Source organism: Mastigoproctus giganteus, chromosome 7 (genome assembly GCF_048544385.1).
Source record: "Mastigoproctus giganteus isolate SK-2022 chromosome 7, ASM4854438v1, whole genome shotgun sequence".
Lineage (NCBI taxonomy): Eukaryota > Metazoa > Arthropoda > Arachnida > Uropygi > Thelyphonidae > Mastigoproctus > Mastigoproctus giganteus.
The window spans coordinates 3,415,769-3,430,681 of record NC_143581.1 but is presented as its reverse complement, the minus strand read 5'-3'; the positions used below and the strand labels follow the sequence as shown (position 1 = coordinate 3,430,681).

Sequence of the window (14,913 nt, the reverse complement as noted above, 5' to 3'; positions counted from 1 at the left end):
GGGTGAAGTGGAAGTGGGGTTTTTTTTTTTTTTGGCTGATGCTGCATAAGCTTGCTTTCTTGCATCAAATGCCTCTACTAATGCTAATGCTAACAGTGATGTTGATGAAGGTATATCAGGCTTAATCTCCAAGTTTGCAGACGATACGAAGGTTTGCTCGGTTGTTAATGAGAGTAATAACTTGGTGACCAACCATCCCGATTTTTGGTTCGCTATAGAGGTGTCCTGAAAGAAACCTAGGTGGGATGCCATTTGTCCCGATTTATCACATAATGTAAAATAAATAATATAAAATATAATAATAGATCGTACTAAAATTCATTAACTAGCATAACATGAATGTGAATAGAAAGTTTAAATAAAATAATCTCCATTTACATCGTCGATGTTTATTTGTCTAAGATTCCTGGACACAAACATAGCCCAAGCTTCTAATTGGTACGCGTGTGTGCTGCCACATCGCAATATATGTAAAACATGTTTGTTGACATGTATAGATAATAAGGGGGTCGGAGTATTTTGTACCAAAGAAAAAATTCCGAATTTTTTTGATTGTGTCCCGATTTTTTAAGGTCGATATCCCGAAATTGGCTGATCAAGAGTTGGTCGCTCTAGTAATAACAGTATGCTACTGTATCAGGACCTAGAAAAGTTGGGCAGATGGGCTGAGAGGTAGCAACAGAAGTTTGCATTGACAAATGCATACTGCATATGGGTAGCAATAACCCCAGAGAAACATACCAGTTGTGTGGGGTATTGGAGAATGCAAAAGACATGGCGGCAATTGTGCAGTCAGATGTGAAGTTTTCTGAGCAGTGGAGACAGGATGCCAAGCATCTCATGGGGTCCTGTCAATTATATGCAGGAATTTTGCTTGCAGGGATAAGGAGGTGATTATTCCTTTGTATAAGGCAATGTTCAGGCCCCACCTTGAGTACTGCATACAGGTCTGGAAGCCTCATTTTAGGAAGAATGTAGAGCTGTTGGAATGAATACAGAGAAGGACAATGAGTTTGCTGAGGGGAACAAAGGGCTGCTCTTACCAAGAAAGGCTTAAATTCTGCAAATTGCAGCATCTGGAGACAAGGTGCCTGCGAGGTGATCTGATTGAGGTGTATTAGGCTTTGAATGTTTTTAGCAAGCTCAATGCTGATGAGGTTCTTCTTGCTCAGATTACACACCTGGTGGGGGGAAATTCAAATCGAGTCAAGAATTGGAACAAACTTCTATCAGTCGTGGAAGTTGATAGCTTAAATAAATTCAGGAAAGAATTGGGCAAATTTTTGTAGCCAATGGATGTGAAATGGGAATTTTTTTTTTTTTTTTTTTTTTTTAAATGACTCAAGATCATAGTGTGAAGTTCCAGGACTTGTGTCCAGTGATTGAAAAAATCATTGTTGTGGCACTAGCATTTTTGAGGCAAATACAGATGTCAGCCTTAACCCTTTTGTTAGGGAATAAGAAGCAAAGGGTTATAATGTGTGTAGAAATGTCATTCCTAAATAATCTTTAAAAATGCTTTCATTGCACATGCTACAGTTGTCAATAAAGAAAGGTTTGGCTGAAGCTAGTTTAGCATTAGCATTAGTAGAGGCATATGATGCAAGAAAGCAAGCTTATTCAGCATCAGCCAAAAAAAAAAAAGCACAACCACTACTCCCATTTCACCCCTCCGTTCGTTCGAAATACCTGTCCAGCTGAGCCTTAAATTTGTTTAGGCTATCAACTTCAACAACAAGTGATGGAAGTCTATTCCACAAACCAACTGCCCGCTGGCTAAAGGCAAATTTCCACACATCTATCCGACATCTGTCCTTCCTCAATTTGAATTTATGCCCTCTCAGGTGATTATTCTGAGCAAGAGGAAGAATCCCATCGGCATTGAGCATGCTCAAGCCATTCAAAGCCTTATACACCTCTATCAGATCACCTTGCCGATGCCTAGTCTCCAGACTCTGTAATTTGCAAAACTTAAGCCTTTCTTAGTAAGAGCAACCCTTTTTTCCATTCACTAATCTTGTTGCCCTTCTCTGTACTCGTTCCAGCAGCTCTACATCCTTCTTGAAATGGGCCTCCAGACCTGTATACAGTACTCAAGGTGTGGCCTGACCAATGCCTTATACAAGGGAATAATCACATCCCTATCCCTGCTAGAAAAATTCCTGTATATCATTGACAAGACACCATGAGCTACTCTTGCAGTTCGTCTGCACTGCTCAGAGAATTTCATATCTGCCTGCACAATTATCCCCCAGGTCCTTTTCATTCTCTACCACTGTCAATGTAGTACCATAGAGTTGATACGTTGATCTGGGCTTACTGTTTCCCATATGTAGTACTTTACATTTGTCAATGTTAAACTTCATTTGCCACCTCTCAGCCTATCTGCTCAACCTTTCCAGATCCTGTTGCAGCAGCATAGCATCAGTAGTGTCCTTAACAACCCTGCCAACCTTTGTATCGTCTGCAAACTTGGATATTAAGCTTGATATACCATCATCTATATCATTTATAAATACAGAAAACAACAATGGACCCAACACTGAACCCTGAGGAACTCCACTAATAACATTAGTCCATGATGAGCAGTGTCCATTGATTACCACTCTCTGGCTTCTGCCACTCAACCATCCCTTTATCCATAGCAGCAATTTGCCTCCAATGCCACACTGCTCCAATTTGTGCAGCAGTCTTCCATGCGCAACAGTATCAAAAGCCTTTCTAAGATCCAAATATATAATATCAAAGTATATAATATATAATACCTATATCTATACTATTCCCTGCATCCAGTTCTTTTGTGACTACATCATAGTATCCAATCAAATTGGTCAGACAAGACCTGCCCTTAACAAAACCATGCTGTGTCTGAGCTATAACTGAATTCTTGTCCAGATGATCCTGCAGTGCTTCTTTAACCAGTGCCTCCATTAATTTTCCTGGAACCGAAGTTAAACTAACAGGTCTATAATTACTTGTGTCAGCCTTTGATCCTCCTTTGTGAATTGGGGTTACATTTGCACATCTCCAGTCTATGGGTGCCTCCCCTGAGTCCAAAGAAGCTCTCATAATTATGGCCAGGGGTTTGCTTACTTCATTTGCTGCCTCTTTTAATATAACTGGATAGATCCCATCCACCCCGGGTGCCTTTTTTATGTTTATCCTCAACAATTTCTCCTCCACTTTCCTCTCAGTTATTAGAAAATCATCTAGCTCACTGCGAATGTTTACTTCACCTACGACATTCCCCTTCCTGAATAACTCCTCATGTGTGAATGTAGATGCAAAATACTCGTTTAGATTGTTAGCCACCTGAGCAGGATCCTCAACTGTTGAACCATCAACATTCAGTGGACCAATCTGATTCATCCCTTTCCTTCTTGAGTTTAAATAGGTAAAGAACTCTTTTCTGTTTTTCTTTGCATCCTTTGCCAAGGATTTCTTATAATCTGCCTTTGCCTGCCTAATCTCCTTTGTGACTTGGTTACAGACCAACTTATATCTATCATAGGCTTCCATGTCACCCATTAATTTGTATGTATCCCATGCATTTTTCTTCTCTGCCATATGTCTCATTAGTTCATCTGACAACCATTTAGGCCTGAACCTTGAACAATATTTCGTGGTTGGTATGTAAAGCCTGGTAGCTTCCAAGATTAGTTCCTTGAATGCTTCCCATTTTGAATTTGCTGTTGGTAACATCATCAGTTGGTCCCACTGTATAGAATTTAAATACTGTCTCAGCCCATCATAGTCGCCTTTACGAAAGCAAAAACCCTTCCCTTTACATCTGATGTTAGTTACCTCCTTGAGTAAATCCCACTTCAGCACACTGTGATCACTGCCACCTAGTGGTTCCTTTATCTGCAGATTCTTAATGCATGAAGAATCACTACTGATAATCAGATCAAGAGTATTACTCCCTCTAGTTTGCCTCCCGAACATGCTGGTGTAGAAAACAACCATCCAATAAATCCACAGAAGCCTTGCTAGTGTGTGAGTGACCAACCCACAAATTCCAGTGAATATCTGGGAAATTAAAATCCCCCATTATAAGACTCTGATTTACTGGCCCATTCTATTTCCCTGTACAGTATCTTATTATACTCATCAGAGTCATTAGGCCTATAGCACACTCCTACTCTCAATTTTGATTTACCCATGCTTATGTCACACCAAACTGACTCGACACTGCCCTGTCCATCGATGTTGACTGGCTTCACTTCCTTGGATTTTATGTGTTTTTTAACTAATAGCATAACCCCTCCTCCCTTCCTATTCTGTCTATCCTTTCTGTAGACGTTGTACTCCCCAAATTCCAGTTCTGCATTCCTTTTATCTGTGTGACACCATGTCTCTGATATCCCAACAATATCTGCCTTTGATGTTTTGAGCAATACCTCAAATTCATCAAATTTATTTACTAAACTCCTAGCATTGGTGTACACGCAAGTATACATGCACCTGTTTCTATTCTTAGCTACCCTAACACGACCCATGTGTTTACTTGTACCGCAATGACTTCCAGCAGTCTCTGAAATATCCTGCATATTGTTTTTCAGGCTTCTGCTCATTCCAATAGAAGCAGTGCAAGAATCTCTTTCACCTCTGCCAGTGGCTACTGTTAATCTATTTGTCTTTGTCTCCCCCCAAGCTAGCAGTTTTCCGACCCACCTAACACTGCCTCGATAGCATCAGCAAATATTCTTGCACCCTTTCTATTTAAGTGTATCCCATCCCTGTAGAAGCAATCTCTCCTGTTAACAAGTACAGCCCAGGCTGAAAAAAATTCTACCCCTTGAGCGTTGCACAATCTTTCCAGGGCCGAATTGATCGACAAGGCTCTCATCATATACTCCCTCCTGTCGTGTCTGGGCAGATTTGCAGACACTTTCAAATTCAACCCTACTTCACGCCTTGTTTTCAACAGTGACCTGTACTTGTTAAGTAATTCCGCTGGTCTCCTACTCTTAATATCATTAGTGCCAACGTGTACACCTATATCACCTTTTGTGCCCTTAAAAGATGATATCCGCTCTACAACGTCATCAACCTTTGCCCCTGGCAGACATACCCTGGTCCTGTTCCACCTATCCTTTTTACAAAGCATGTTCCCCGTTTCCCTGACAATAGAGTCACCAACAACTACTAGTTCCTGTGGGACCAGTGCATTCTGCCTTGGGGGCTGCCTCTGTGTTGCAAGATGACCAAGTGCAAGCTCTGGCATTGATGTGGGCAGCTGAGAGCTTGATGGGCCCCTCAATTTATTTCCTTCGAGGGATCCACCCTGTCCTTTAGGTCTCATATAGGCCCATAACAACGCTGAGTTGTCGCCTAATTTCCTTGCACTCCTTGCATCGTGCACACACAAAGACATCCCCCATGGCAGTATCATGTCCCGTACCCGATTGCTCCGCAAACATCAAGTAAACAGTGCATCTTAAAAGGCTGTGATTCAGAGGGCAACTGTCCCCCTCAGTTCTCCCCTGAGCCACAGCACTCCCATTAGCTTGAGCCTTTTGCTTTGCTGCTCTGGTTTGAGTCATGATTTCGATTTAATGTCAATAAAATTACAATTTCAGAACAAAATTAAAACCTTAAACTTGTATCCTAACACAGTTATAACGCTATATTTATTTTTCAGTATCAAGTGTTATCTACGAGTTCCCTTTATATAACTTCCGTATCAAGTTATGTATTAATTATTTGTTACGTTTGTACTCTAAGTTGTTATATATATATAGTTAAAAGTACAATTTAATTAACAATGAAGTTTAACAAGATTAATAGATTTACTGATTAATTGACAATATTATATTATGCACTATACTATACAAAGCTAATGCTATCGAATTCCGGATATGCTGTATCGTGTTACAATGGCGGTAATTACGAACGGTACTTCTACGGACTCTAAGTATTGATTAACTTCCAAATCTTGCTGTCTCAATTTAGAATAAACTAAGGATCCTGACTAGGCCTATAACTACTTATAGATAATAATTTGATATAACAATTGGTTAATAAATCGGCTAAATATGGTTAAAAACCTCTCGTTCAACGGAGCTGCAATTTGTAACACGTGGATTTTATACCGTTACCGATACTAAGTAATACCCACAAAATCTCTATCCAGTTAAACTTTAAAGTAAGTATCGTAACTATGAATATAAAACTACTCTAGAAAATAAGTAAATATGCCAATTTAAGCTAATAAAACAGAAAATAAATCAGAAAAAACTTCTTCTCCAGGAGCTGCAAAATCTGTTGTTGTCAAATGTTGTAAAATTGTGGGTCATTTTAAACACAGTCCTGCCAACTTTAACAAGTTAAAAAAACTGATAAAATGCCTATTGCCCCAAGAAATGCTTATTCTGGATATTGCTACTAGATGGAACTCAACATTTAATATGCTAGAGTGCTCCTTTAAGCAGAAAGATCTAGTGGTGGCTGTACTATGTAGTCAGAAACACAATTTATCATAATGTAATGCAGATGAATCGAATTTTGATATCTCTGCTGGAACTGTGCAAAATAGCTACAGAGATATTGGGCTGAGATAAGTATGTATCATGTTCAGTTGCTCTTCGGCGCCTCCGTAGCCAGGTGGGAAGGAGCAGCAGTGCGTAGCACACACTGCTTGATTAGACCGGGGTTCGAGCCCATCACCACCAAATACGGAGGATGCGGATAAGGTCAGGGAATGACCACCGCATATCCCCAGAGCAATATGGCCTTAGTTGCTAATGCTCCTAAAAACCAAATAACAAACAAACAAACAACAAACAGTTGCTCTTCAATGCTTCATGTATTTGTTAAAAAAACAAAAATATCAGAGAATGATCCTGCTTATGTCTTAAGATTTTAAGCTGCTTTCTGTGATAATGTGGAGAAATATTTGAACGGTTGCAATCAAGAATGGCTGAAGATCACTTTAGCTTTACTAATCGACATATTTCCTAAGATTGCAGTAGCCAAATAATCTGGGTTGATCCCAGATTTAAAAAGTTGAAGTGCTTGCAGAAACAAGAGAGAAACAGTGTATTGTCAAAGCAAGTTCAAGGATCTTAAAGCTGCTCAAATTCCAGTAAGTGATGTTGTATACATGAAAAATTCCAGCAAAGAACGTCAAGTTGCTATATGATATTTCATCTGATACAGATGATGAAATTGAAATGGCAGAATCTGATCTGTACATTACAATTGGACATTATAAATCTGATCCTGCTTATGTCTTAAGATTTTAAGCTGCTTTCTGTGATAATATGGAGAAATATTTGAACGTTTGCAATCAAGAATGGCTGAAGATCACTTTAGCTTTACTAATCGACATATTTCCTAAGATTGCAGTAGCCAAATAATCTGGGTTGATCCCAGATTTAAAAAGTTGAAGTGCTTGCAGAAACAAGAGAGAAACAGTGTATTGTCAAAGCAAGTTTAAGGATCTTAAAGCTGCTCAAATTCCAGTAAGTGATGTTGTATACATGACAAATTCCAGCAAAGAAAGTCAAGTTGCTATATGATATTTCATCTGATACAGATGATGAAATTGAAATGGCAGAATCTGATCCTGACAATGAACAGAATGCTTCTCCACTACAATGGTGGATTAAACACCATATCTCACATGCACTTGTTGTGCAGTTACTTGTAACTGTTGGCACCTCCGTGGGCAGAGCAGCAGTGCGTAGTACACACTTCTTGATTAGACTGGGGTTCGAGTCCATGACCACCAAATACAAAGGATGCAGAAAGGTCAGGGGATGACCACCGCATATCCCCGGAGCAATATGGCCTTAGTTGCTAATGCTCCTAAAAACCAAATAACAAACACACAAACTTGCAACTGTGCAATGTGAGAGACATTTTTCACTTGCTGGACATGTACTTGATCAAAAGCAGACTTCGCTCAGTGCTACCAACTTAAGTCAAATTATTTATCTCAATAACTTGCTAAATGGAGAAAATAAATAATATTTTTAATTATCTCATTTAATTATTAAATGTTTATATTACGAATTTAAAATTCTTAATATAAACATTTAATTTCTAGTTTTATTATACTATTTTATTTTAAATACAGACTGCTTTATTTTGGTAGTAAATTCATGTGGTGTATTCTTGTTTGTTAATAGTTATAATGTTAGTTTTCATTGTACATAAAGATTATCTGTGACTTTAAATTTAAGATTAAATCAAAATTATTATTTTTAATTGAAAGATTAATCAAGGTTAAATATTTTAATTGTTGAACAGCCCTAATAGATATAAAGTAGTCAGAAAAGTGGCAGCTTTTTATATTGGATCAAAATGACTCACAAGTCAGTCATGTCACTGGAAAATAGTGGGAACTGTATATGCCTTCAAGATTCTAGCAGGCCGTTTTTTTTTTTTTTTTTTTTTTTTTTTGAACACCCCAAAAATGAAAGGTATAATAATATATAAAATGATATAATTGTGTAATGATATACTAACTATTATAAGAACTTATAGTACTTAGTACTATGTATGGGTTGTAGGTTGAGAAGACAGAACATACTTGTTGATGATAGACTTGAATTTCTGTGGATTGTAATATTCAGGAAATACATGTGAAGGATGGTTGTTTCAGAAAATGGAAGCAGAAGGGATAAATGACAAAATGTTGATAAAATTTGGAAATTATGTACGGTGATTATCTATGGATTAATTTTTGAAATGAACCCCAATTTTACCATGTGGATAATGCAATATTACTTTATTAAATGCTTTTGACCTAATTCCTAAACTTATTACGAAGTGTGATATTTCAGGATCCCATCATCGAAGGATCCTGAAATATCACCCTTTGTAATAAGTTTAGGAATTAGGTAAACACAATTAATAACTAGTTCTACATTATCCATGTAGTAAAAGACTGGTTCCTTTCAAAAATTAGTCTTAGGAAAAGTTGGTTCTGTGAGTTTAAGTTGGACAGTGAAACAGATGATGGATGCTGACTAGTTATGGCATATGTTCAGACCAGTTTGGAAGAGTAGCCAAAGTGACAGATGCCAATTCAGAAGAACTGCCCATGGGAGTAGCTATAGAAAAGGCATATAGTAGAAACTGAACATCTGTCAGGTAGACAGTGAGGAGATTTTGTGAGAGAGAGGTTATTAATTAACCTGATTCCCTTTTTTGAATGCAGTCTAGAAGCGTAAGAGAAGTTTTAGGGATACCACCACCCTAGATATGAAAATTAGTATGAAAATGAGAATTTTCATCATATCATCTAGCTTTCTGATCAAAATCATACGCAGCTATCAGGATATGTTACCAAACAACACATTTCCTAAGATTGCAGTGTCCAAATCAGCTTGACAAGAACCCTCTGAATAATAAATATGCAACAATATGGTGTATTATTTTGGTTATGGGTTTATTGGTCCCTTCTTTATTGAGAATGAGGAGTAGCATATTATTATTGTAATACAAAAGCATTCTTGCAACATAATTATGATAAATTCATCGACATACTGAAGTAATTTTTTATTTCTATGAAACTAAATTTCAAAAGCAGTGGTATCAATAGGAGTGTTTAATAAGCCATAAAAAGAGGTTCATTCTAGCCTTACTGTTGATTTTAATAAAAACTGAACCTGTGTCCATCACACTCACCTGTTATAACACCATCAGATGCCTAAATTAGAGATTATCAACTTGGAAGTTTTTCAATCTTTTTGTACCAAAACCTCTGCAAGATTTATAGGAAGACGTAGCATGTTCTATATGTTATAATCAGAGACTATTTGAAAGATATTTTCAGACCTTGTAAGGAGGTTAGAACCATGGAAGTTGGCACATCTTGAACACGCATTAGTAGAGGCATATGATGCAAGAAAACAAGCTTATACAGCATCAGCAAAAAAAAAAAAAAAAAAAAAAACCTTCCCATTTCACCCATTCATTCGCACGAAATGTTTATCTAGATCTGCCTTGAATTTATGTCCCCTCAGGCGATTAATCTGGGCAACAGGAAGAATCCCTTCAGCATTGAGCTTACTCAAACTATTCAAGGCCTTATACACCACAATCAGATCACCTCACAGGTGCTTTGTCTCCAGACGCTATTATTTGATTAACTTAAGCCATTCTTCGTAAGAGCAACCCTTTGTTCCATTCACTAATCTTGTTGCCTTTCTTTGTACTCGTTCCAGCAGCTCTACCTCCTTCCTAAAATGAGGCCTCCAGACCCATTGTCTTATAAAGGGGATAGTAACCTTATCCCTGCTAGAAAACTTCCTCTATATCATTGACAAGACACCATGAGCTACTCATGAAGACCGTCTGCACTGCTCAGAAAACTTCATATGTGACTGCACAATTACTCCCAGGTCCTTTTCTTTCTCTACTACCTGGAGTGTAGTACTACACAGTTGATACGTTACCCTGGGGTTACTTCTACCCATATGCAGTACTTTTCATTTGTAAATGTTAAACTTAAGTTGCCACCTCTCAGCTGATCCGCTCAACTTTTCTAGATCCTGTTGCAGGAGCGTACTGTCATTAGTGTCATTAACAACCCTGCCAACCTTCGTATCATTTGCAAACTTAGACATTAGACCTGATATACCTTCATCAATATCATTGATAAATACAGAAAACAACAATGGATCCAACACTGAACTCTGGAGGACTCCACTAATAACATTAGTCCACAAAGAGCAGTGTCTATTGATTACCACTGTCTTCTCCCACTCAACCATCCCTTTATCCATAGCAGCAATTTTTCACCAGTGCCACAATGCTCCAATTTGTACAGCAGTCTTCCATTTGCAACAGTATCGAAAGCCTTCCTAAGTTCCAAGTATATGATATCAAAATTATTCTTTGCATCCAGTTCATTTGTGACCACATCACAGTATCCAATCAAATTGGTCAGACAAGACTTCCCTTAACAAACCGATGCTGTGTGAACTATACCTGAAGTCTTGTCTAGATGATCCTGCAGTGCTTCTTTAACACATGCCTCCATTGATTTCACCGGAATAGAAGTTAAACTAACAGGTCTGTAATTACTTGTGTTGCCCTTTGATCCTCCTTTGTGAATTGAGGTCACATTTGCACATCTCTAGTCCATGGGTACCTCCCCTGAGTCCATGGAAGCTCTCATAATTATGACTAAGGGTTTGCTTACTTCCTTTGCTGCCTCCTTTAATATAACTGGATAGATCCCATCCACAGAAGAAAGGCACAGGTGCCTTTCTTCTGTTTTTCTTCAACAGTTTCTGTTCCACTTTGCTCTCACTTATTACAAAATCATTTAGCTTACTGGTGGAGTTTAATACACCTCTGGCATTCCCCTCCCTGAATAACTCCTCATGTGTTAATCTCAATGGAAAATATTCATTTAGTTTGCTAGCTACCTGAGCAGGATCATCAAAAGTTGAACCATTGATATCAAATGGACCAAATTGATTCATCCCCTTCCTTCAACAATTTACATAAGTAAAGAACTCTTTGCTATTTTTCTTTGAATCCTTTGCCAAACATTTCTTATAATATGCCTTTGCCTCCCTAATGTCCTTTGTGACTTGATTACAGACCAGCTTATATCTACCATATGGTGCAAGGAAGTCTGAGGCTTATGCTGCACTGGCCAAAAAAAAAAATTTCCCTGAGAGAGAGAGAGAGAGAGAGAGAGAGAGAGAGAGAGAGAGAGAGAGAGAGAGAGAGAGAGAGAGAGAGAGAGAGAGAGAGAGTAGAGGAATCACTAAGAAAGAGAAGAATGATGATTATCCAGCTCAGGACCCTGGGGGTATATGTATACCATGCAGTTTTTCTTCTCTGCCACATGTCTCATTAGTTCATTTGACATTCATTTAGGCCTAAATCTTGAACAATATTCATTAGTTGGTATGAAAAGCCTAGTAGCTTCCAAGGTTAATTATTTGAATGCTTCCCATTTAGAATTTGCTGGTGGTAACATCATCAGTTGGTTCCACTGATGATGTTATAGAATGTATAGAATTTAAAAACTGTTTCAGACCACCGTGTTACCTTTACGAAAGCAGAAACCCTTCCCTTTACCCCTGATAGTAGTTACCTCTGTGAGTAAATCCCACATTAGCACATTGTGATCACTGCCAACTAGTGGTTCCTTTATCTACAGATTCTTAATGCATGAAGAATCACTACTGATAATCAAATCAAGAATATTACTCCCTGTAGTGCCGACCAGGCTAGCCAGGTGGGTAAAGTGCCTGCCTACCCAAAGGTCGCGGGTTCGAATCCTGCCTCAGGCTTGGATCAAAGTACTGCAAAAACCTTGTGAGGTGCACTATGGCCACAGAAGCCGATGCGCCAACAACTACCAAAAAAAAAAACAACTCCAAAAAAAAATGCTCCTAAAAACCAAATAACAAACAAACAACTAATAGCATAACCCCTCCACCCTTCCTATGCTGTCTATTCTTTCTATACACATTGTACTCCCCAAATTCCAGTTCTACATTTCTTATATCTGTGCGACACCACGTCTCTGATATCCCAACAATATCTGCATTTGATGTTTTGTCCAACACCTCAAATTCATTAAATTTCTTTACCAAACTCCTAATATATGTGTACACACACAAGTATACATGCACCTGTTCTTATTTTTAACTACCCTAACACAGCCCATGTATTTACTTGTTTCACGATGACTCCCAGCAGTCTCTGAAATCCCCCGCACCTTATTTTCCAGGCTGGTGCTCATTCCAATAGAAGCACATCCTACAATAAAATGTAAAGTGTTCTGTAATTATTATTAAAACTAAATAAAGCACTGATTTGGGCTAGTTTATTCTGGGCAAAATTGTGTCCTGGAAACATACTTTAAAATGGCTTACAAAATAGATTTTACCTCATTAGACACAAAGAATCTGTCAGATTTAATATTGTTTGTTTATACATTCCTAAATTCATGTTATTGATAAATTTATTTGCAGTAATTGTCTGAAAAATTTAATATTATTTTCCATTTTTGTTCTAATTGAAGTTGTCTTAAAATTAAGCTCTATTGTTTTTTTTTGTTTTTTTTTTTTTATTCATTTTAGCGATTCAAGGCATTGCTGCTTGTAGAGTTGAGCAAAGTTTTCCCTCATGAAATGGCAAAGTACAGAGCTATTCGTGGTGATGAAAGACCCTCTTCTTGATTTTTCTCTTTGCCTCAGGGACTGTGTATATATTATGCCCAAACTAATAGACACCTTTATTAAATGTACTGCATATAGTTATATGTCAATTAATATTTTTACATTGAATAGTCATTTATTGACTATTTTTTGTAAATATTTACACATTGTAAATATTTATTCAGTATTCTAATTATTGTTATTAATAATTCATATTGGATTTCATACAAGAAATCCCATTGTGAAGTACAGAAATGTGTGAATTTAAATTGACTTTTTTGTATATGCATTAAATACTTTTTAATTAATTGTCTGTTTTCGAATTGATTCACTTAAAAGAAAGTGTAACTTGAAGGATAGTCTGTACAGTAACTCCCCAACTTAAGTTAATACTCGACTTATGCAAATTCGACTCTACGTGTACATTTTTGCTGGCTGGTGCAAACTGAAAAAAAATATAGAAACATATTTTGCATCTGTAGGAATAAATGGAGGTATTGTGAAAATATTGTAATGTGAACCCAATAACAGTTTTTTTTTTTTTTTTTTTTTTTTTTTTGTAATTCGTTCCAATGCCTTGGAAGTTAAATTCACTATATAACTAAGCTATTTATCTCTCTAAAAGGTCATATTTATAATGGAAATTGCACTACACTTTCATTGTTATCATATGTTCTGTTATAAGAATCAATTTTGAATGCCTTTGTGTTTTTTTTTTTTTTTCTAAAAACACATTTCTGGCGGTCATTGTCATAAAACAATTTGCACTTTCTGGTTTATTGGGCTTTTCTGTCAGTGCCATCTATTATAAACAAGTAGTAAACATTTTCAATAATACCGATAACTGGAATTCTGTGGGTTTTTACATTATAGTATTATGGTGAAATGTGTTCCCCTTCACTGAAATCTTCAGTCATATAAAAAACAAATTTTCAGAAACTTCTCTTCATTCCTATTTACATATTGCAATGATAAAGGGAAAGGGACCAACAGAAAGTGCAAGTGCTGATGTCATTACGATACAAAGGTTGGCAGGGTTGTTAAGGACACTACTGACGCTATGCTGCTGCAACAGAAAATGAAACAAAATTGATTTAGAAATGAAGATGATTAATTGAGAAGTACAAAGCAGCACAAAGTTTGTCATCTATTGCACAGAATTAGGTCTCACTGCTTCAACAGCAAAGGATATTTTAAGGGACAGTGCACGTATAAAAGAACATGTCAAAGGATCATTGCACTTAAGATCAACAGTGTTCAGGTACTGTATCGAAGATGGAACAGCTATTAATAATATGGATGGAAAATGAGATTCAGAAGCAAGTGTCCCTGAGTCCAATGGCCATTCAATCAAAAATAAATGTTTATGAACATATTAAGGATAAGTACAGCAAACCACAAGCCAAGTTCGTGGCAAGCAGTGAGTGGTTTAATAGATTCAAGTATCATGCTGGTTTCCAAAACATGCTTGGAAACTGTATTGGTGATTCTGAAGCTGCAGAGAAATTGTGATGTGTCGGAAAAAATTAATGATGAAGGTGGCTATTCAACGCAGCAAATTTTTAACGTTGACGAGACTGCTCTGTATTGGAAAAAAATGCCGGATTGAACATAATTGCCAAAGAGGAAAAGACAATGTCAGGTTTCAAGGCTTCAAAAGATAGGGCCACGCTCTTGCTTGGGGCTAATGCAGCAGGAGATTACAGTTTAATACCACTGCTTGTGTACCATACTGGAAATCCTTGTGCATTTGAGGGTATCAGTAAATCCACCC

The 14,913-nt window shown here is 37.4% G+C and overlaps 1 protein-coding gene across 1 annotated transcript in view; it reads left to right on the top strand.

The window, feature by feature from the left end:
- Positions 1-13,226, top strand: part of MED10 (mediator complex subunit 10) — a 62,614-nt gene extending 49,388 nt beyond the window's left edge. The window contains exon 4 of the mRNA XM_090377507.1: positions 13,062-13,226. Within this exon, the coding sequence (XP_090233633.1) occupies positions 13,062-13,160 (99 nt within the window). The 3' untranslated portion in view covers positions 13,161-13,226. The remainder of the gene's footprint in view (positions 1-13,061) is intronic.
- Positions 13,227-14,913: the final 1,687 nt, after the last annotated feature.